The 23,860-nt window shown below is 42.1% G+C and overlaps 1 protein-coding gene, 1 long non-coding RNA gene and 1 pseudogene across 5 annotated transcripts in view; 2 read left to right on the forward strand and 1 right to left on the reverse strand.

The window, feature by feature from the left end:
* Positions 1-23,860, reverse strand: part of LOC141407295 (uncharacterized) — a 59,462-nt gene that overhangs the window by 5,442 nt on the left and 30,160 nt on the right. The window lies entirely within an intron of this gene.
* The window catches only part of GARIN2 (golgi associated RAB2 interactor family member 2), a 37,102-nt gene continuing 14,357 nt past the window's right edge, over positions 1,116-23,860 (forward strand). Inside the window, exons 1-6 of one of the 4 annotated variants that reach the window (XM_045397553.3) lie at positions 1,116-1,246; positions 6,888-6,974; positions 7,753-7,936; positions 12,912-13,111; positions 14,362-14,914; positions 18,034-18,281. In XM_045397553.3, coding sequence (XP_045253488.1) covers positions 7,778-7,936; positions 12,912-13,111; positions 14,362-14,914; positions 18,034-18,281 — 1,160 coding nt within the window. In that variant the 5' untranslated portion in view covers positions 1,116-1,246; positions 6,888-6,974; positions 7,753-7,777. Of the gene's footprint in view, positions 1,247-6,887; positions 6,975-7,752; positions 7,937-11,260; positions 11,575-12,605; positions 13,112-14,361; positions 14,915-18,033; positions 18,443-23,860 lie in introns of those variants that run through there. The other 3 variants (XM_065547500.2, XM_045397552.3, XM_045397551.3) reach the window with 3 other exon arrangements.
* On the forward strand, positions 8,551-10,239 carry LOC102140178 (splicing factor 3B subunit 4-like; annotated as a pseudogene).

Genomic DNA, 23,860 nt, shown 5'->3' on the forward strand with positions numbered 1-23,860 from the left:
ATTTCATGCCTCTGTGCCTTTGCTTAGGCTGACCAATCTTTCAGGATTTAGCTTGGATATTAGCTCCTCCATGAAACTCTCCCTAAATCCCCCAATTGGACTAAGTGCCCTTCATCTGTGCTCCCAGAATCCCCTGTCACCCCTCCATCTTATCACTACATAACACTGAAATACTCTGTTTACATGACCCCTTCTCCACTTGATGGTAAACTTCTTGAGTGCAGAGACTGTTCATCTTTGTGGTCCAGCATGGCATGATGCACAGGAAATAGTAAGTACTCATTACTGAGCCGACTGAAAGAATGTACCTTGCATTGCACTCACCAGGGACTGAATGTGGCAGTAAACCTTCATATCCCAAGCTTAGGACATGCAGCTAAGAAGATCCCATGCAGGCGTGAACAGGCAGGCCCATCTCATGAGGGACAAAGAGGGCTAATTGCTCACAGACCTCAATTTGACAAAGTGCCACAAATTCAGACTTACAATCTCCAAATGAAGTTATACATACAGTTTTATATTTTGTGCATCTTTAAAAGCATTTCTTTCTTTCATTAGAGATGGGGTCTCACTGTGTTGCCCAGGTTGATCTCAAAATCATGGGCTCAAGCAATCCTCCTGCCTTGACCTCCCAAAGTGCTGGGATTGCAGGCGTGAGCCACTGTGCCCGGCCTCAGCTCTGTTTCTAAGCAGTTTCCCTCTAAAAATGCTATATTCTTTTGATGCTTTTCTTCACAGAGTCTCAAAGTGCCTTAAATACGTTTAAGTCTCTGAAACTTAGGATACAGGGAAATTGAATAATAAATTATCAATTGAATGATCAATGATGTAAAATATGATATTTTTTCCGTGGTTATACTGTTGCTAAATTGACTTTTCTCTCCAAGAAATCTTCTGAAAACTTCACACCACCACCTGAATGCCCACTCCCGAGTGGTCGGGGCTCCACGGGAATGCTGACCACACTTCCTCTCAGGGGCAGACCTGCAGGGCTGCTCCTCCCCAGTGCCCTTCTTCTCTTACTGTGAGACTATGTCAGCACATTATGATTATGATGCAGCAGCAATAGAACAATGCCCAGAGCAGCCTGGACTGCGCTTCTTTTACTAAGTGGTTATTTGCCTGCTGGGTAGACATAAACACCTGCTAAAGAAATGTGAAAAGAGTGGAAACGTGCTGTTTGGAGATTATTTTCCTAGTCGACATCCAGGAGATCTCCAGAGATCTATTTCAGCCCCATCTGTTGGTAAGTGACTCTCTCATTACTGCAACTTGGGTTTGAAACTGATAGAGAAGAAAATGAATAGTTCAATTAATTCTGGTAATTCGAGGGCAGAATGTCTATTTTTTTTCCATCTTCCTCTTCTCCTTCTAGTTTTATTTCTTCTACCTCAACCAGAACAAGCAGAAAAGCCGAGAGACTTAACACCTGGTGACTGCTTTTCTTTTTCTTAGAAATAATTTCATTGAGAGTTTGAGTTTGAAATGAAAGCATGTTTTCTGGATTGTTTTCAATTTTTTTTTTTTTTTTTTTTTTTTTTTTTTAGACAGTGTCGCCTTGCCACCCAGGCTGGAGTGCAATGGCACGATCTCGGCTCACCGCAACCTCCCAGGTTTAAGTGATTCTCCTGTCTCAGCCTCCCCAGTAGCTGGGATTACAGGTGTGCCATCATGCCCAGATAATTTTGGGTTTTGTTTTGTTTTTTGAAGTAGAGACAGGGTTACAGGCACTGGCCATCATGCCCAGCTAATTTTTTTTGTTTTTTTTTTTTTTGTATTTTTGTAGAGGCGGGGTTTTACCATGTTGGCCAGGCTGGTCTTGAACTCCTGACCTCAGGTGATCTACCCACCTCAGCCTCCCAAAATGCTGGGATTATAGGCATGAGCCACTGTGCCCAGCTTTTTTTTTTTTTTTTTGAGACATAGCTTCACTCTGCTGCCCAGGCTGGAGTGTAGTGGTGTGATCTTGACTCACTGCAACCTCCACCTCCCGGGTTCAAGCCATACTTGTGCCTCAACCTCCCAAGTAGCTGGGACTACAGGCACACACCACCATGCCTGGCTAATTTTTATGATATTAGTAGAGATGGGGTTTCGTCATGTTGGCCAGGCTGGTCTCAAACTCCTGAACTCAAAAGATCCACCTGCCTTGGCCTCCCAAAATTCTGGGATTACAGGCGTGAGCCACTGTACCCGGCCTGTTTTTAAATTTTGATTTTTCAGACTGTTATCCCAATATTTTCGTCCATAAGAAAATTCTCAAAGACTGAGAATTGAATAAATTTTGGGGGAAACAGCCTTTTTTAATTACTCAGATGTTTCAAGATTCAGAACACAAGGCTTTCTCTTCAAAGCTGAAAGGTTGGGCATGGGGATATCATTTTCAAGAGATAGGGGCCACAACAGTTAGCCTCCTGCAAAGGTGCAACCAGAACTGCAACCTAGAATTGTACTGGACCTAGCCTAAAAATATGTTTATTAGTATAGTAAGAATGTTGGGAAAAATCACATAGGTAAATGCCACACTTCAAAGTGCTGGGAATAATTAACCTCAAAGCTCCAAGGACTACAGAGAACAACTTTAACAAGTGACAGGTAAATGCTGTCATTTAAGAGCTATCATGTAGCCAGGTGTGGTGACTCACGCCTGTAATCCCAGCACTTTGGGAGGCTGAGGCATGTGAATTACCTGAGGTCAGGAGTTTGAGACCAGCATGGCCAACATGGCAAAACTTTGTCTCTACTAAAAATACAACAATTTGCCAGGCATGGTGGTGGGCACCTGTAATCCCAGCTACTCAGGAGGCTGAAGAATGAGAATCACTTGAACCCAGGAGGTAGAGGTTGCAGTAAGCCAAGATCGCAGCACTGCACTCCAGCCTGGGTGACAGAGCGAGACTCCATCTAAAAAAAAAAAAAGAGCCATCATGTAATTACAGACAAATAACACAGTAAAAAGACCACATGAGAATCCAGGTAGTGGGTTTATGAGTGTTCACTATAGAAATCTTTCAACTTTGCCAGAAGTTTGAAACTGTTTATAATAAAATATTGGAGGGAAAATACCACATTGTAATGGTAAACAGGAAACATTTGTAGAGGACATTTTGGGGGCATGTACAGACATCTCTCTGAATTAGGCAGTCAGAAAAGCCAACCAAGACAGTGCAACACTGGCTCTTCAGATTCCCACTCTCTCCCCTTCCCAATGGCCATGAACACTCAAGCTGTCACATTTCCAAAAAGTTCCAGATGACTGCGTTTATCCCCAGGAAAATAAAGGCACCCCACCTCTACCACAGGGTGAATGCATCCCATATTTGTATCTAAGAATAGTAGTTCTCAGCCCAAATGGAGCCTTGATCATCCTTGAAACAGTATACACAGATAGGGAAGCCCTGACGACACCACGGAATGTCTGAAGAGCAGCTGAAGTGACTCCCTCTTGAAACGCATACAGCACATTGCCTCTCTGTGCTTGGTTTTCCTATAGAACAACTAGCATTGGTTTCTGATCTATAATCCGATTTAATAAGGAATCTCTCTAACTTTTCTTTTACTAAAAGTAGCCAACTACACTTTGTCAAATGAAAATTATACTGTAATTCTGCAGAAAAGTACAACCTAATGTAGCTATCTGCTGAATGAATCACCATTCAATTGGAACTTGAAAAACAGAGAAAGGATTGAGAGGGAGAAAAAGTACTGATTAAAAGAAGTAACAAAGACCATAAGGGATCAGCTAGTGATAGGACGAGCTCATCCATCTCAAATAAAACTCCATTCTTTGTGCCATCCTTGCTCTGCGGTTCAGCAAAAGCCCTTCCCTGCAACATGGCTCTGCATCCTGCCTGCTTAATTAGATGAATAGGACGTTGAATGGGCCCAGCAAAAGGCAAACATTATTGGAAAAATATAAGCTATGATTGTGAAGACTGATACACAATCCTGATAGAATAAATTATGACAAAATATTCCATGTGTCTGTGCCACGGAGCTAGCTCTGTGTTTCCAAGATAGCCCATAACAACCCTGCTTTAATTCTGACTTTCATTCAGCAGGTAGTTCTGTTTCTTGCTTTCTTTTTTTTCCCTAGCTAACACCTTGAATAATCAACATGTATTTTTGAGTCACCAAAGTTAATAATGATATCTTAGTAAGGTGATTGGATCAGAGGGTGGGGTCTGAACTGTCAGGCTTGATTGCCTGTCTCTACTGTGCCCGCACACCAAGAAGGCAAAGCAGAGTGCAAGGAGCTTATCAGGAGAGAACCCAGAAACCATCTGTTTCTTTTTAAAAGAAAATCATTTCTTAAGCATCAGTTTAACCACTGGCCACAATTACTTTTGCAACTCTTTACAAGAGATTGTCACATTCCAAATAGCTTGACACCATGATTGATAACTGCTGTTTAAAAAAAAAAAAAATAGTTAATGTTATGGGGATACATTAATATATATTACATACATTTTAACATATATTACTTACATATATGTGTGCATATATATATAAAGAAATTAAGTAGGCCAAGCACAGTGGCTCATGCCTGTAATCCCAGCACTTTGGGAGGACAAAGTGGGTGGATCACTTGAGCCCAGGAGTTTGAGACCAGCCTGGGCAACACAGGAAGACCCAATTTCTACAAAAAATTTTAAAAATTAGCTGGACGGTTACGTGTACCTGTAATACCAAATACCTCAGGAGGCTGAGGTGGGAGGATCACTTGTGCTGGGGAGGTTGAGTCTGCAGTGAGCCATGATCACACCACTGCACTCCAGCCTGTGTGACAGAGCAAGACCCTGTCTCAAAAAAAAAAAAAAAAAAAACCAAAACCAAACAAACAAAACAGGCAAACAACAGAGAGAAAGAAATTAAGTGAAAAATCTATTTGTAAAACTGGAAAGACATATACCAAAACTTGAATACTGTCTCCAGATATTCCGAGTGAACCTAAGGCCAGCCACAGTGACTCACACCTATAATCCTAGCACTTTGGGAGGCCAAGGTGGACAGATTGCTTGAGCTCAGGAGTTTGAGACCAGCCCGTGTAACATGGTGAAATCCCATCTCTACAAAAAATACGAAAATTACCCAGGCGGGATGGTGCAGTGTTTTTCCAAAACAGTGCACTCTTTCACTTAACTCTGTATGAACAAGAGTTGACTGCTGCATCTCCTCAAATCTAAGATCCACCAATTATTAAGATATATCATTATTTTATGTGCCACTAAGAAGGAAAACATGCTGCTAATTATAGAACTTAATGCTTTATTTTTGTTTTTTTTTTGTTTTTTTTTTTTTTTTGTGTGTGTGTGTGTGTGTGTGTGTGTGTGTTTTGAGACAGAGTCTTGCTCTGTCACCCAGGTTGGAGTGCAGTGGCACGATCCCAGCTCACTGCAATCTCCACCTTCCGGGTTCAAGCAATTCTCCTGCCTCGGCCTCCCAAGTGGGCATATACTGAGAGACCTCCTAGAGAGGCCTTTAGGAGTAGCTGGGACTACAGGTGCATACCACCACGCCTGGGTAATTTTTGTAATTTTTAGTAGAGATGGGGTTTTGGCATGTTGGCCAGGCTGTTCTCAAACTCCTGACCTCGGGTGATCCGCCCACCTTGGCCTCCTAAATAATGCTTTCTTATGGGAATTTTCCCACACAATATCTAGCTCTTGCTCCTGTGCCATCATCCTCTGTGCATTTCTTAAAGGGCTCCACTCTAGTCTTCAGGACCTTCTTCTAAACCTCCGACAAGTTTCATACTAGAGCTTTCTTCTTTTCTTCTTCTCTTTTTTCTTTTCTTTTCTTTTCCTTTCTTTTCTTTGTTTCTTTCTTTTTTTTTTTTTTTTTTTTTTTTTTTTTTTTTTTTTTGGTAGAGTTTTGCTCTTGTCGCCCAGACTGGAGGCTTGGCTCACTGCAACCTCCACCTCCCATGTTCAAGTGATTCTCCTGCCTCAGTCTCCTGAGTAGCTGGGATTACAGGCACCTGTCACCACGCCAGGCTAATTTTTATATTTTCAGTAGAGACAGGGTTTCACGACATTGGCCAGGCTGGTCTTGAACTCCTGACCTAAAGTGATCTGCCTGCCTTGGCCTCTTAAAGTGCTGGGATTATAGGCGTGAACCACCACGCCTGGCCAGGAGCTTTCCTAATCTTACTAGAAGATGTCAACAAAAGGTTTTCAGGTAATCGTAAGGAGCACATTTTAAAGAGCAATTAAATGCAACCCAGGTAATACAATCTGTACTGCTTCCTTTGCCACATTATCAAATATCCTCATTGGTCATAGGAGCTCAGGATTCCACTGTTTGGCAGTTTCAAGCCAATTATGAGCTATGGACTCATGACTCTGGTTGCACTCACCAAAAGACCATGGTGAGGATCATCAACAACAGCTTAGCTCCGACATAGACAGCAGCCTCGGACTCCGCTTCACCTACCCAGTATACTTAGAAGAATTCTAACTCTTTCTAAGGCCTTGACCTCACACTTGAAATAACAGTAAGGTTTAGAATTGAAATTAGTTTCTTTTGTATACAAATTAGTGCCTTTTTTTTTTTTTTTTTTTGAGACAGGGTCTTGCTCTGTTGCCCAGGCTGGAGTGCAGTGACAAGATCATAGCTCACTGTAGCCTCAACCTCCCAGGCTCAGGTGATCCTCCCACCTCAACCTCCCAAGTAGCTGGAACTATAGGCATGCACCACCACAACCGGATAATTTCTGTATTTTTTGTAGAGACAAGATCTTGCTATGTTTCCCAGGCTGTTCTCAAACTCCTAGGCTCAAGTGATTGGCCTGCCTTGACTTCCCAAAGTGCTGGGATTATAGGTGTGAGCCATTGTGCCTGGCCTGTATACATTTGATTTTCTTTTTGTTCTTTCTTTTACAAAAGATTCCATCATGAAAAAGAGGAAGCTCAAACTGAAGTGAGTTAAAAACTTCATCTCCTAGAGAAGATTGTGGCTCAGCCTGAGTTGAGGTGAGATTTGACAGTTCTTACAGATAAACCATGTGGGCTGCATGGCTACATCCTCTCCTGCCCTTTTCTCTCTTCCTTCCTTTCCCTCTTCCTTCCTCTTCTACTTACTTTACTTTCCAAGATTATTTTCTTCTTTCTCTCTCCTGGAGACTCGATGTACTGAAGATGTTGCCTATAGCAGTGGTCACCTTGGAAGCAGGGACCAGTTTTGTGGAAGACAATTTTTCCACTGACTTAGAGTCTCATAAGGAGCACACAACCAAGAGCTATGCCTCAGTTATGGGTGAATAGTCTGGAAAAAGTGTTCTCAGTTTAGTATAGCTTTGATAACCTACTTACAAAAAAGGGATTGGAGAACCCTGCATGATGAAGAGGGTACCATTACTTTGGAAGATAGAAAATAATGGTCTGTGGGGGAATATATTGAGAGACCTCCTAGAGAAGCCTTTCCTAATACCCTAATAAGTGTCTTAAAGCCCTATACCCCAGTCATTTTTTATTATATGTATCTGTTTTCAAGTCCTGATAGTCCCTATCATCCAACATCTTGTTTGAGTTTCTTTTGGCTTGCTTACTACCTGTCTCCCCATAGAGTGTAAGCTGAATGAGGGCAGGGATCTTATTAGTCCTGTTTAGATGTATGTATTAATACAAGTGCCTGGTGCAGTGCCAAGCATATCACAGATATTGATAAAATTTGCTGAGTTAATAAATAAAACAATTTAATTATGATATTAAATTCTCTCTGTACCCATTAATTGTGTTTCCATTCCCTCAGTTTTTTATGTTTATATGCAAGTGCAATGAAGAAGAACACCAGCAAGTCTACCACGAGGATCAATGAGCAAGATGCTCTCTGCACCCCACACTCCCATGATCCAAGAGATCTTCAAAGTATGTTGGATGGAGGAGAGTATGCCCCTTTTGTATCTCCTCCCATGTTAGAGAGCAATTTTATCCAGGTAAATCATATTCAAGGCCTAAGTTAAGTTCCAATAACTTCAGTAATTTTCTCAAAGAAAACTGAAAAGGATGGTAGGAGAATTGTTTTAAATGTGCCAAGGGAATGTGTGATATTACTAAAGAGAACAATTTGGGAACTTCAAAAAACCTGAAATAATTACAGCGTTAAAGGACATTTACTTCAAATGTCCCCAAAACTCTTATGAAGGACTTCTGTCTTAACTCTACGGTAACTGCCATTCCATCATAATCTTCCCAAAATTACATGAAGCTGTTTTTGGCATTTCCCGCCACAGGGAAACATACAGATAACTTCTTAGGTGTAGAAGACATTCTAAAGAACATCTATGACACAACTAGGGATTACAATGAATCTTAACTCTTAGTTCTGAAGGTAAAATATAATTGTCAGATGGTGTCAGGGAGAAAAGCTTCCTTCTCATAAGAATGTCCCTACATTATGAATGAAACTGCATTTCTGTGCATGTGGGAGCAACGCTAACTTTTCTCTAAACATTCAACATTAAAATGTTCTGACAAAGAAATGGTGAAATGAGTTCAATGATGGGGTCATACCTCTAAAGTTTCTAGAAATTCCTTAACAAAGTCTTAACACTAAACACTGAGCTATTACCTCTAACTCTTAACACATTCGAGCAGCTGCTTAGCTGATTTCACAGAGGGGTGACAAGGGAAGACAACAGACACTTCAAAAGGTAAGGAGAGGATGGCAGGAGCTCTTTTGCCATGGCTGCCAGGCCAATCTCCGAGTAGAACCAGGATGCCACTGTGTACGTGGGGGGCCTGGATGAGAAGGTTAGTGAACCTCTGCTGTGGGAACTGTTTCTCCAGGCTGGACCAGTAGTCAACACCACATGCCAAAGGATAGAGTCTGGCCAGCACCAAGGCTATGACTTTGTGAATTCTTGAGTGAGGATGATGCTGACTATGCCATTAAGATCATGAACATGATCAAACTCTATGGGAAGCCGATACAGGTGAACAAGACATCAGTTCACAACAAAAACATGGATGTAGGGACCAACATTTTCATTCGGAACCTGGACCCTGAGATTGATGATGAGAAGTCGTATCCTTTAAGTTGCACAACCCCACCTGGTTAGCATGTCTTTGGCAGTAAGTTACCAAGATTCCTGACTGAACAGGTTTAAATGAAAAAAGAAAAACAATTAGGCTGGGTACAGTGGCTCATGTTGTAATCCCAGCCCTTTGGAAGGACAAGGCGGGAGGATCGCTTGAGGCCAGGAGTTCAAGATTGGCCTGGGCAATGATACTTTCAGCACCTTTGGGGTCATCTTACAAACCCCTAAGATTATGTGGGACCCTGACACAGGCAACTCCAAAGCTTATGCCTTCATTAATTTTACTTCATTTGATGCTTCGGATGCAGCAATTGAAGCCATGAATGGGCAGTACCTCTGTAACTGCCCTATCACCATATCTTATGCCTTCAGGAAGGACTCCAAGGGTGAGCGCCATGGCTTAGCAGCTGTACGACTTCTGGCAGCTCAGAACCTGCTCTCCCAGCCTGACCGCCCTCATCAGCTGTTTGCAGATGCACCTCCTCCACCCTCTGCCCCCAATCCTGTGGTATTATCATTGGGGTCTGGACTTCCTCCACCAGGCATGCCTCCTCTTGACTCCTTCCCACTCCCAGTGCTGCCTCCTGGAGCCCTCCCACCTGGGATACCCCCCACCATGCCCTACCACCTATGCCTCCTGGGGCTGCAGGACATGGTCCCCCATCAGCAGGAACCCCAGAGGCAGGATATCCTGATTATGGACACTCACGAGCTCACCTATTCCCACCAGGAGGGGTGCCCTATCCAGGGATGTCTCAGATGCAGCTGGCACACCATGGACCTCATGGCTTAGGACATCCCCATTCTGGACACCCAGGCTCTGGGGAGCAGCCACCACCCCAACCACCACCTGGAATGCCTCATCCTGGACCTCCTCCAATCGGCATGCCCCCCAAGGGTCTCCATTCGGATCTACCATGGGTCACCCAGGTCCTATGCTTCCACATGGTATGCGTGGACCTCCTCCACTGATGCCCCCCTCATGTGTACACTGGCCCTGCACGACCCACACCCTATGGCTACCAGCCTCTCCCTCCACCCAGACCCACTCCCCAGCCACCAGTTGCCCCTTGAGACCTGCTTTGGAGCCCTCTCCCTCAGTAAATTCACATTTTCCTTCCTCCTGTTACATCTTCCCAATATCTTTTTGATTCCTTGGAACAATTAGAGATGCTGTAGCTCCTTGGGGCTAAGGCACTAATCCCTTTCAGCACCCCCACCCCATTCCCCTTTTCAATGTAACTTTTTCCACAGGAGGTATTTCTTTTTTATGTTGGTCCTGAGTATTTTGCAAATGCGCAGAGAAAATAAAACTAAACTGCTTGTTCTAAAAAAAAAAAAAAAAAATGGTAAGGAGACTTCATCTTCCATAAACACATTCTCTGCACTCATACTTGAGTACTAGTGTGAGCTACCCACCTCCAGTATACCACAGGCAGGAGGTGAAGCCTCCCAAAATATCTAATGTTTTAGTGATGTCCCTAGAACACATGTAACAAGTCATGATTTGATGTACTTTACCTTCTACATACTTCTTTCCTACTAATCATGTTTTTACTTTTCCACCTTTCATCCTGTGCCCTTTCCAAGTTAGTTAACTTTTGCACACTCTAACGAAATTACATAGTTCTTGTCCAACACTGGGGGTAGTTAGCAGTCTATAGGTCAGATGTAGCCCCCTATCATAATTTGATAAGTCGTGTCCTTCAAATTGCACAACCCCACCTGGTTAGCATGTCTTTGGCAGTAAGTTTCCAAGATTCCTGACTGAACAGGTTTAAAGGAAAAAAGAAAAACAATTAGTCTGGGTACAGTGGCTCATGCTATAATCCCAGCCCTTTGGAAGGACAAGGCGGGAGGATCGCTTGAGGCCAGGAGTTCAAGATTGGCCTGGGCAACAAGGGAGATCCCACCTCTAAAAACATTTTTAAAAATTAGCAGGGTGCAATGCTGCACACCTATATTCCTAGCTACTCGGGAGGCTAAGGAGGGAGGATTGCTTAAGCCCAGGAGCTCCAGGCTGCAGTTAGCTAGGATGGCACTACTGCACTCCAGCCTGGATGACAAGACAAGACTTTGTCTCTAAAAACAAACAAATAAATATTTTTTAAAAAATTAAAAAGAAAGCAATTATCTCAAATAGAGTGAAAGAGCCCCAGGGCATCAGCTCACTCCTAGTAGAAGACTCACGTTCTCTTTTTTTGTTCTGTCACCTTCAAGCCAGTTCCCCTCAGGGCATCACATCCAAACAGGACAGTGACAGCTGCCAGCAGTAGCAGATATTCATCTCATCCTGGTGGCTCTGTCTCCTGGTGGCTCTGAGAAAGGTTTTCCAGGATTGGAGGAGACCCCTCTATGTCTTGCTGGTCACACGCCACTGCTGAAACCAGTCACTGGCAAGGGGTGGAGCGGAACCACCACTACCCATTTAAGTTAATCAGGATTTAATCCCTGAGCTGGGTCATTATCCCTGAGCCATGATATTGGACAAAACCAGGATTCTGTTAATCTGGAAGAAGAGGGGCACAGTTTGGGTACGTTATCAATAGTGTGAGCTACATCCTCTTTCTTTCAATGATGTATTTTTTAATTGAACCAGTTATCATACAGCTGAGAAACCACAGTGTAGCTCCTCTCTGCCTTCCTTCATTTCCCTGTCTGCCCATCCTCCAGTCTCTTCTTCTACCAAGTGGCAGAGATTTTATTGGCCAAGTTTCTTGGACTTTGGAGGTTTTATACATGCTCTTCCTCTGCCTGGAAACCTCTCCTCTCCACCCAGCCAGTTTATCTCCCACATGGTTCAGGTATCAGCTAGAGGTCTCTTCCTCCGGGGAGACTTTCATGACCCCATATCCAGGGGTGTGCTGGAATTGGTCGATTGGTAAGTGTTCAGGAAATTTGCAAGTCAGTTGTTAAACACAGCCTTTTTAAAAAATAAATTATAGACCAGGTGTGGTGACTCATGCCTATAATCCCAGCACTTTGGTAGGCCAATGTGGGTGGATCACCTGAGGTCAGGAGTTTGAGATCAGCCCCATCAACATGATGAAACCCCATCTCTCCTAAAAATACAAAAATTAGCCGGGCTTGGTGGCACGTGCCTGTAATCCCAGCTACTCAGGAGGCTGAGATAGGAGAATCACTTGAACCCAGGAGGCAGAGGTTGCAGTAAGCCGAGATCACGCCACGGCACTCCAGCCTGGGCAACAACAGAACAAGACTCCATCTAAAAAAAAATTAAATTCTTAAAAATTAAATTTTATAAACATACCTAAAATAAAGGCAACAAATATTCAAAACTCATTGTTCCTATTCTTTTACTACATTTTACTATTGTCTATACTTCTAAGGTTATAAATATAAGAGTTTGGCAAGAGTTTGTGGAATTTATCAATTGGCTCTATGGAATTTAAACTAAAGACTAAAGAATATTGCATATTATTTGTAAATGTGTGTGCTGCTTGTCTTTTATGTCAGTAACATTTTAAACTTATGTGTAAATGTGTGTACCTTCCAAGACCTAGCTGTTACCAGAATATCACTGCCTATCTCCCCACTCTAAGCTAAGTCAAGTCCTCTGTTATGTGCTCCTGTAATATCCTGAACTTGTACTTGGTAACACTTCTTACAGTAATAATTAGTCACATACTTAAATTGTTTAATGTTTGCCTTCCCTGGTAGACCCCCACGGGTCAGCGACTGTGTATGTTCCTTGTGGTATCTCCAAGAATTAGCAGGAGCAAGTGAAGGAACAAATACATCATGGTTCATTTCTCCTTTATTTCCTGCCCTCTTCCACTTCTCAGGCAAGCAAGGTTGTCAAAGCCACACATTTCATCGTATAATGCCTTTTCCTGTTTTCTGCACTCAGGTTAACAGGAGAGGTGAATCCATTTACCTTCATAACCGAGCCAACTGGGTGACCGTAGGCATCTGTTCTTCCAGTTCCACCCACAAGATCCCTAATGTGATGCTACTGGCACATCTGACACCTGGTTCCCGGAAAGATACAGAACCCCTATTTAAAAGTCTCCTGACATCTCCTCCTGCAGAGAAACTGGTGCTCACCAGGTGAGTTACAAAGAGAAGAGGTTAAAGATCTCTCAGAATATGTGCATTACCCCTGCGGATCTGAAATTAGAAACACTGATGACAATTGCACCAAAGGAGCATCTCACTCGCATTCCCTGCTGCAAATGACAAAGAGGAGCATCCTTAAAGACGGGTGAAATAATGTATGACAGTGGATATCAAGCAGGCTGTTAATTTTTTAAAAACTAAATCTAATTAACAGGAACTGAAGACTCATAATAAACTGCCTTTCTAGAACATGCCTCCTCTTTCACAGCATCCCAGCTTCCAACAGAGTTAGCTCTGGTCTTGTCTCAGCCTCTAACTTGGTCTATGATCGTGAGCAAATTGCTTGACTTTAAGTTAACTTTGAAGGATTAATTTAAATGGAGACCTTCTCATGATAAATAGTTGACATTCTGATGTGTTTTGTTTTTGAGATGGAGTCTTGCACTGTCACCCAGGCTGGAGTGCAGTGGCACGATCTTGGCTCACTACAATCTCCACCTCCCAGTTCAAGCGATTCTCCTGTCTCAGCCTCCCGAGTGGCTGGGACTACAGGCATACACCACCATGCTCAGCTAATTTTTGTATTTTTAGTAGAGACAGGGTTTCACCATATTGGTCAGGCTGGTATTGAACTGCTGACCTCAGGTGATCCACCCGCCTTGGCGTCCCAAAGTGCTGGGATTACAGGTGTGAGCCACTGCACCCAGCCTATTCTGACATTTTTATACATCAGAGCCTTAGGTATATGATTAAGATGAGATGGTCCTCAGGAGCCCTTACCCAGACCTATCTGGGAGACAAGTCGGTGTCTTGAGTCTCACTCTTCAAACTACTATAAAATATAAGAAAGACGCTGGGCATGGTGGCTCACACCTGTAATCCCAGTACTTTTGGAGGCCAAGGCAGGTGAATTGCTTGAGCCCAGGCATTCAAGACCAGCCTGGGCAACGTGGTGAAACCTTGTCTCTACAAAAAAATACAAAAATTAGCCAGGCGTTGGTGGTACATACCTGTTGTGCCAGCTACTTGGGAGGATGAGGTGGGAGGATCACTTAGGCACAGGATGTCAAGGCTGCAGTGAGCCATGATCACACCACAACTGCACTCCAGCCTGGGCAACAGAGTGAGACCTTATCTCAAAACAAACCAACAAACAAACAAACAACTATATATATAAGAAAGGCCTTTTTATAAGCCTCCAATCAGGTTTCCAAATGATGTTACCATGTGCTTGTTTGCAGGTTTCTCCCTCTGCAGTTTGTGACTCTTTCTGTGCATGACGCAGAGAACATGCGCCTAAAAGTAAAGCTGGTGAGTGGTCGAGCCTACTACTTACAGCTCTGCACTTCTGCATGTAAACAGGACACCTTGTTTTCTCAATGGGTGGCCCTCATCTCCCTCTTGAATCAGGAGAAAGCGAAAGTTTCCAAAGTGTCAGAGGTTTCAAGTCTCTCAGGAATTACGAATAGCACAGACGTCACAGGCTCCACGGACGTGATGGATATCACAGCGTTCACAGCCATCCTGACCCCGTACATGTACGCAGGTAGAGGCCCTGAACATGTCAGGGACAGCATAGATTTCTCAGAATTCACAGACATCACCGACATCACAGATGTCACAGACCTTCCAGAAAATGAGGTCCCAGAGGTCCCGGATATAAGAATTGTTACAGAAGTCATAGAAGTCAGAGAAGCCACAGAAGTCACAGACCACTCTGATATTACAAACTGCTCGGGAGTCACAGTGGTGTTTGAAAACAATGACTTAATCAGGGCCAAGCAAGAGGAGAAGGTACGTGTCACTGAAGGCTTTCATGTTTTAATAACTGAGAACTAGAGTGATTACCAAGATCACACTTCTTGGTTAGCTGACATTGATTATCAAAATGCTATGGAACCTACCTACTCTGAGTAACCCAATTTTAATAGTGAGATTCGATCTCTGAACCCTGGTGTAAAGGAGTTGTAAGATGTCTCCTGAAATAGGCAGTGACAACCGTTAACATAAATCTTAGCCCAGCATCCGAAATGGAAAGAACCTTGGAATCAGAATCAGAACCAAGTTAGACTCTCAACCTGCAGCATATTACTTGTGTGACTTCACCCAAGTCACATAATCCACATGAGCCTCAGTTTCCTCACTTCTAAAATAAGGATATTAATACAATGTAAGGGTTATTTTCTGGTTTAAAAATATATAGCAGTACCCAGTACCTTGAAGGATGGGATGGAATTTCTATGGGTAAACATGAGGATGGAAATTGGATAATAAAAAACAAAACAAAATGAATGGCTTTAGAAAAGGCCAGAGAGTGGAAAAACACAGAGTCATGTCCAAAAATGTTTCATTCAGTTGGGCTAGAGGATAATATATATGGAGAATAGTAGAAAATAGGACTGGAAAGTTGCTTAAAAACCTTGAGAGCCAAATTTAAAGTGAGAACTCTTTGGGCAAACCTTAGTGACCACAGTCTCCTGTGTAAGGGAATGAAGGAGCTGTGTTTTTAAAAGATTAATCTAATGGCAGGATGGATTATAGGTAAAGAGATCTGTTTGAAGACTACTGTTGAAAAACTTCCTCTAGGTCCACAATAGAAAAAAGGCCGGTGCAGTGGCTCACACCTGTAATCTCGGCACTTTGGGAGGCCAAGACAGGTGGATTGCTTGAGCTTGGGAGTTCAAGACCAGCCTAGGAAACATGGCAAAACCCCATCTCTACTAAAAATACAAAAATTAGCTGGGCATGGTGGTGTATGCCTGTAGTACCAGCTGCTAGGGAGGCTGAGGTGGGAGGATTACTTGACCCTTGGAGGTAGAGGGTGCAATAAGCCAAGATCGTGCCACTGCTCTCCAGCCTGGGTGACAGAGTCACACCCTGACTCAAAACACACACACACACACACACACGAAAAGAAAAATGGTAGGGCTAGGCACGGTGGCTCATGTCTATAATCCCAGCACTTTGGGAGACCAAGGCGGGCGGATCACCTGAGGTCAGGAGTTTGAGACCAGTCTGGCCAACATGGCAAAACCCTATCTCTACTAGAAAATAAAAATTAGCTGGTGTGGTAGTGGGCACCTGTAATCCCAGCTACCTGGGAGGCTGAGGCAGGAGAATTGCTTGAACCTGGGAGGTGGAGGTTGCAGTGAGCTGAGATCACGCCATTGCACTCCAGCCTGGGCGACAGAGTAAGACCCTGTCTCAAAAAACAAACAAACAAACAAAAAACCTAATTTTTAATTAGGAAAAATTCAAATAGTTCTACACAATTTTTAATGATAGGAGGAAAACGCTTATAATAAAATGTTAAGTGAAAAAGGTAGGAGACAGAACTTCAAGATGATCTAAGTAGACATAAACAAAATAAATAGAAAGATCAGAGTGAAATGTGCACAGGAGTAGTTGTTTCTGGGCAGTGGCATCATACAAGCAATAATTTATTATTAGTATTATTATTAGTATTATTATTATTTTGAGACAGTCTCACTCCATTGCCCAGGCTGGAGTGCAGTGGCAAGATCTCAGCTCACTGCAACCTCCACTTCTCAGGTTCAAGCGATTCTTATGCCTCAGCCTTCCAAGTAGCTGGGATTACAGGTGCCCACCACATGCCCAGTTAATTTTTGTATTTTTAGTAGAGATGGGGTTTCTCCATGTTGCCCAAGCTGGTCTCAAACTCCTGGCCTCAAGTAATCCACCTGCCTTGGCAAGCAATAATATTCTACCTTTAGCTTTATTCATTATAGGATTTTCCAAATATGCTACAATAAATATGTATGACTTTCATTGTCAGGGAAAAGTTTTATCTTTAAGGAAGAAAATTATTACATCATTTTAAAGGAAATGCAGTAGAGGTATATTAGGCCATTCTTGCATTGCTATAAAGAAATATCTGAGGGTGGGCAATTAATAAAGAAAAGAGGGTTAATTGGCTCATGGGTCTGTAGGTGGTAAAGGACGCACAATGCTGGCATCTGCTTCAAGCGAGGGCCTCAGGGAACTTACAGTCGTGCGGAAGAGAAGGAGAGCCAGCACATCACATGGCCAGAGAGAGAGCAAAAGAGAGAGGAAGGAGGTGCCAGGCTCTTTTAAACAACCAAATCTCGCATCAACTCAGAGTGAGAACTCACTCATTACAGTGAGGACAGCACCAAGCCATTCACAAGGGATCTGCCCCCAAGACCTAAACACCTCCCACTAGGCTCACTTCCAGCATTGGAGGTCACATTTCAACATGAGATTTTCAAGTGACAAAACATCCAAACCATATCAAGAAGTAATGGACTAGGCAGGGGCAGTGGAAAGAAGAAGGTGCGGACAGGAAGGACATTAGAAAGCCAGCTTTAGGGCCTGCTGACCAACTGCCTTGAGTCCTGAGTGATTCTGAGCAAATCAGAGAGTGGCTAGGAGAGGTGATACATTAACAGAAACTGGGAAATTAGGAGCAGGGTGGGATTTTAGGGTATTAAGTTTTAGATACATGTTCTAAGTCTTTTGACAAAAAAAAAAAAAAAAAAATCTCTTATATTATGAGCCCCTGGCCCCTGTAACCTATCAGATGTTCTAAATAAGACCAAACTCAGACTGGGGAATCAGTGGCATTTCTGGGAAACATTTATTGTGCTGTAATGAGATGCCAACTGTCTTCTGTGAGGTGACAACACGAGCTTGGGAACATGTTGTGTCAGGCTGCAGTGGGGCAGGCCCTGGCTCCCACACAGCCTGCCGCCAACACACCTGGGGCTCTCCCCATAGTCGTGCCACTCTAAGCCTCTCTCCCTCCTTACTACTCCTCACAGGTGTTAAGTGACGATGAATGAAATGCTGCCTGTATTAGATACTGCTCCACAAACACCTATTACCTGATGCTCTTCTGTTACCTGATTTGCTGCTGCTTTTTATTTTTAAAGGAAAAATTGAAAAACATTCTGAAGCCTGGGTGTCTACAAGATACAAAAAGTAAGAGTGAGTTGAAAGAATCCTCAAAACATGTCACCATCTCAAACATAACACTGACTTTTGAAGGTAAAAGATATTTTCAAACTACCTTGACTCCAGTAGAAAGTGAGGCAAATACATCCAAGGAGATGGAGAATAAGACCTCTGAAGAAAAGACACCTGATTTTCAGAGCACGGCTCTTGAGGCTGAAGAATCCAGGTATGTGAGGCAGGAACATGCCAAAGGAATTCTAAGACATGAAATATTAATAAAGAAGTGTGTGCTTTAGTCTCTTAACTCAGGCATCTGCCACTGAAGATTCTCAGAGACAGATGTAGTATAACTGAATGATGATATAGTCAATTCTGAATGACCCACATTTGGTTCAACCTTGGCTAATTTTTATTTTCCAACTTCTCATGTTTCTCAATTGGCATTCTGGGCTGTCTACCTGATGTCAATTGTTGTATGTGCTTCAGGAAATATAACAGAGGCCGGGTGCGGTGGCTCACACCTGTAATCCCAGCACTTTGGGAGGCCGAGGCAGGTGGATCGCCTGAGGTCAGGTGTTCAAGACCAGCCTGGCCAACATGGCAAAACCCCGTCTCTACTAAAAAAATTAGTTCGGCGTGGTAGTGGACATCTGTAATCCCAGCTACTCGGGAGGCTGAGACACGAGAATTGCTTGAACCCTGGAGGTGGAGGTTGCAGTGAGCTGAGATCGTGCCACTGCACTCCAGCCTGGGCGACAGAGCAACACTCTGTCTCAAAGAAAAAAAGGAAAGAAAATAGAATCACAGTGTTCACATATTTAGGAGTTGGAGTCATATTGACTTTGATAGTGATTATGGGTACTTTTAATTTTATTAAAGGTACATCTCTATACTTCTCTATCTTTTCCTCTATACATGTTCTCTATGTATCCCTTATCCTTCTCTATACTTCCAACTAATAACTTTTTTGCTTTTTTCTTTTTTAAAGACTAGTCAAGTGCAGTAATGAGAAAAGGAAAAAGTTAATTCTACTTGTGACAATAAATGCTAAAATCTTACAGTCTTAGCAGGGAAAATACAGCAAGCTTAGTATAAAATTAAGGGAACAGTTAATATTAATCATTATTAAAATATAAAAGAGCAGAAAAGCCGTGATACTATAAATACATTGATAAAGTTTGATATTCTTGATCACAGAAAAGATCCACATAGTAGTGAGTTTTCCTTTAGCACAATAAAGAATATTTACCACAAACCAGAGCCTATACTTTTTTTTTTTTTTTTTTGAGATGGAGTCTTGCTCTGTCACCCAGGCTGGAGTGCAGTGGCACAATCTCGGCTCACTGCAAGCTCCGCCTCCCAGGTTCACGCCATTCTCCTGCCTCAGCCTCCTGAGTAGCTAGGACTACAGGCGCCCGCCACCACGCCCGGCTAATTTTTTTGTATTTTTAGTAGAGACGAGGTTTCACCGTCTTAGCCAGGATGGTCTCGATCTCCTGACCTCGTGATTCGCCTGCCTCGGCCTCCCAAAGTGCTGGGATTACAGGTGTGAGCCACCGTGCCCGGCCGCCTCTAGTATTTTTAATGAAGAAATTTATAATTGTTCTATTTAGAACTTAGAACACAACATGCTGAAAAGCCCATCTCTACAAAAACTACAAAAATTAGTCAGGAGTGGTGGTGCATTCCTGTAGTCCCAGCTACTCGGGAGGCTGAGGTGGGAGGATGGCTTGAACCCAAGAGGTCAAGGCTGCAATGAGCCACGATTGTGCCACTGCACTCCAGCCTGGGTGACAGAGTGAGACCCTGTCTCAAACAAAAACAAAACTTAGAACAAATTAGGAGTGTTCCCATTAACATTTCTATGTGATATAAAAGTTTCTAGCAATCTGATAGGACTCAGAAATACAAAGAAAATTATGCATTTTTAAAATCACTCTTTGCAAATGGCAATTCATATTTAGAAAATTTGAGAAACAACAAAAATTTAGTTTCTTTTGGAAGGCTACAGATTATAAGATAAACACAAAAAATAGTTTTAATTTACATGCCAAAAATATACTGAAAAAAGGGTGTATTTTTCAACATCAATAACAAGAACCAAATATTTAGTGAGGCTGATACTCTTATCTATATAAATGGAATTACAAAACTTTAATGGCAGAAATAAAAGACAACTTGAATAAGGACAACTAGATTCTTCTTCTGCATAAGTAGATACAAATACAATACCAATTAACATCTCAATAGGATATCTCATAGAAATCATAAAATTGTATAGAAAAAAAAGGATGTGGAAAAGATAGGGGTAAACATCTCAAGGAAACAGGGTAGGAGGGGAGTGAGGGGTAAAACACTACACATTGACTACAGCGTACAGTGCTTGGGTGATGGGTGCCCCAAAATCTCAAAAATCACCACTAAAGAACTTATTAATGTAACAACAACAACAACAAAAATCAGAAACTGGACTGTTAGGTTCACATTTAAAACTGTTTTAAAAAATTCACTGACACAGATGTTTACCCCTATCTTTTCCACATCCTTTTTTTCTATACAATTTTATGATTTCTATGAGATATCCTATTGAGATGTTAATTGGTATTGTTGAGTGCTTAGCATTACACTAGGTATGACTACTTCCCTGGCTTGGTTGAGGATAAAGTTCAGTCTCCCTGTTCTGTGCCAGTGCTGACAGATATTTAATCATGCATTTGGAGACTGTTGTTTCTGGCTCACCTATTGCAGGCTCTTAGCTGCTTTCTCTGTTTCATTTGTTATGTATTTAATCTTATAAGCTGTCTATCATTGGCTTGTACAGAGGATAAAGCTAAGATGATAGCAGGAGAGTCTCCAGTTCTTTCACTTAAAGTTTCTGTCTACCCAACTGGATAATAAGCACCTTGCAGGCAGGGAGCCTCTTCTTGGTATGGTATCCTTCACACCTCTTAGAACACATGCTGGACACAGAGAAGGGCTCAAAACTGGCCTGGTGAATTAAAAGAACAGTGGTAATATGTTACTATAATTTTAGGAACTATTTTGTACATGGTGAAAATATTTTCATTATAAACTTGGGACTTACAAAGACTGCCTAATATAAAGGAAAGCAGAAATGCTAGGATCATTGTTTTGCATTGTTAAAAAATATTCTATTATGCATTCAAAAAAAGTTTTCCAGTTCCTATACTATTTCTTCTCTCTAATTTAGCATATTTGATTTTCCATAGTAAAATGTTAAAGAAAAAAATCTCAAGGAAACAATTGGGATGAAAAATGTCTAAGGGCTACTCAGTCCTATAAAATCTTAAGCCATGTTATAATTAAATGGCCATCAGAACTACCAGTGCAAAGTTTCGAATATAGAAATAAAAACATAACCAGGCACAGTGGCTCATGCTTGTAATGCTAGCACTTTGGGAGCCTGAGGTGGGAGGACGATCCTGGGCAACTTACCGAGACTGTGCCTCTACAAAAAAGATTTAGAAGTAGCCAGGTGTGATGGCACATGACTATAGTCTTAGCTACAGGGGAGGCTGAGGCAGGAGGATCTCTTGAGCCCAGGAGTTCAAGGTTACAGTAAGCTATGAACATGTCACTGCACTCCAGCCTGTCTCAAAAAAAAAAAAAAATACAAAAATAGATCCAAACTGATATGAATTCAAAAGAAGCATGGAAAGAGGCTGGGTGCAGTGGCTCACACCTGTAATCTCAGCATTTGGGAGGCTGAGGCAGGTAGATCATGAGGTTAGGAGTTCAAGACCAGCCTAGCCAAGATGGTGAAACCCTGTCTCTACTAAAAACTACAAAAATTAGCCAGAGGTGGTGGCAGGCACCTGTAATCCCAGTTACTCGGCCCAGAAGGCAGAGGTTGCAGTGAGCCGAGATCATGCTACTGCATTCCAGCCTGGGTGACAGTGAAACTCCGTCTCAAAAAAAAAAAAAAAAAAAGCATGGAAAAAGCAAAATTCTAGGAAAATGTTGGTCAAAGATTTATGATGTACCATAAAAAAATTTCAGATAGGAAAAGAGTAAATTATTTTAAAACTATAATGAGCCAGAAGAAAATGGAATGGTATCATTGCCTCATTTACAGAGGAAAGATCATTTATTGTCCACTGATGCAATAAAAGTAATTCAATGGCAGAGTTTGCATCATTCACTCAAAAATATTTATGAGCACTTCCTATGCACTAGGCACTGGGGATACAGCACCAAAAATGATCAAGTCCCTATCTCATGAAGTGTTTTATTCTAGTGGGGGACACAGATAATAAACCAATACAATATGTTATGCCAGCTAGAATGTGCTGTGATGAAAATAAAAAGAGAGAGAGAGAATAGAGAGTGAGAAGGATTAGAAGAGGGTGGAGAGATATTTTATACAGGTGGTCAAGGCCATTTGAGCAAAGACCTGAGCAAGTGTGAACCTCTGGGGGAATAGAGTTCCAAGTTGATTGATTGCATAACAATTACAAATCTCTGCCAAATAAATCATTTTAAAAAATACATTCATAAATGTATGACAACAGAGTTGCAGGGAAAGCATAATAGACCGGGTGTGGTGGCTCATGCCTGTAGTCCCAGCACTTTGGGATGCCAAGGCGGGTAGATCACGAGGTCAGGAGTTTGAGACCAGCCTGGCCAACATGGTGAAACTCTGTCTCTACTAAAAATACAAAAATTAGCCAGGTGTGGCGGCTGGTGCCTGTAATCCCAGCTACTCGGGAGGCTGAGGCAGGAGAATTGCTTGAACCCAGGAGGGTAAGGTTGAAGTGAGCCGAGATTGCGCCATTGCACTGCAGCCTGGGTAACAAAGCAAGACCCCATCTCGGAAAAAAAAAAACCAAAAAACAAAAAAAGTATAATAGATTACCTTTATATATAAGTAGTTTGTAGGAATTTATAAGGGATCCAATTAACAAACGATTTAAGAACATAAATAGAAAATTTACTCCAGAAGACAACTACTTGAGAAGGAATCAACCTCACTAATAATTAAAGAAATACTAGTTAAGCAATTACCAGTTAGCTTTTCATTAGGTGTCAACAACACTCTTGGTGTCACTATAAATGATTGTCAATTCAATTCACACCCCAAATGTTTGTACTCCTTTACTTATGGTAACATGTCAAAGAAATAATTCAAAGGGGAAAATAACTTATCTGAACATAGCATTTCATATTGAAAACCTGTAAGTAATCCAAATGCTCACTAGTGAAAAAATGGCTAACCAGGAAATAGTATGTCAATTTCGTGAAACAACAGAGCCCCATTAGAAAAAGCCATAGGCAGAATTTCAATGAAAAGAGCTATGGCTGGCATGGTGGCTCCTGCCTATAATTCCAGCACTTTGGGAGGCTGAGTCAGGAGGATTGCTTGAGCCCAGGAGTTCAAAACCCACCTGGGCAACATAGGGAGACCCTGTCTCTATTTAAAAAAAAAAAAGAAGAAGAAGAAGAAGAAAGAAAAGAGCTACATTAGTAATAAGGAATTATAAGCCAGAAAAGCAAAATTCCAAAAAATGTAAATACAATGGTATTTTATTTCTATAGCCTGGGAAGAAACCACAGTTTGGGCATAGTTGATGATAGAAGGAATAAATATTTGTTGTAGCTACAGATAGATGTTTCTATTAAACTTTCATTATATAATTGATTACACATATAATTTTAAAAGTAAATTGAATCTAGGATGCATTCATTGAGAGACAGTTTAACACAGCCAATACAGAGAACTTTGCCACAGGTCATGGTGGCTCAGACCTGTAATCCCAGCACTTAGGGAGGCTGAGGGAGGCAGAT

Source organism: Macaca fascicularis, chromosome 7, assembly GCF_037993035.2.
Source record: "Macaca fascicularis isolate 582-1 chromosome 7, T2T-MFA8v1.1".
Classification (NCBI taxonomy): Eukaryota; Metazoa; Chordata; class Mammalia; order Primates; family Cercopithecidae; genus Macaca; species Macaca fascicularis.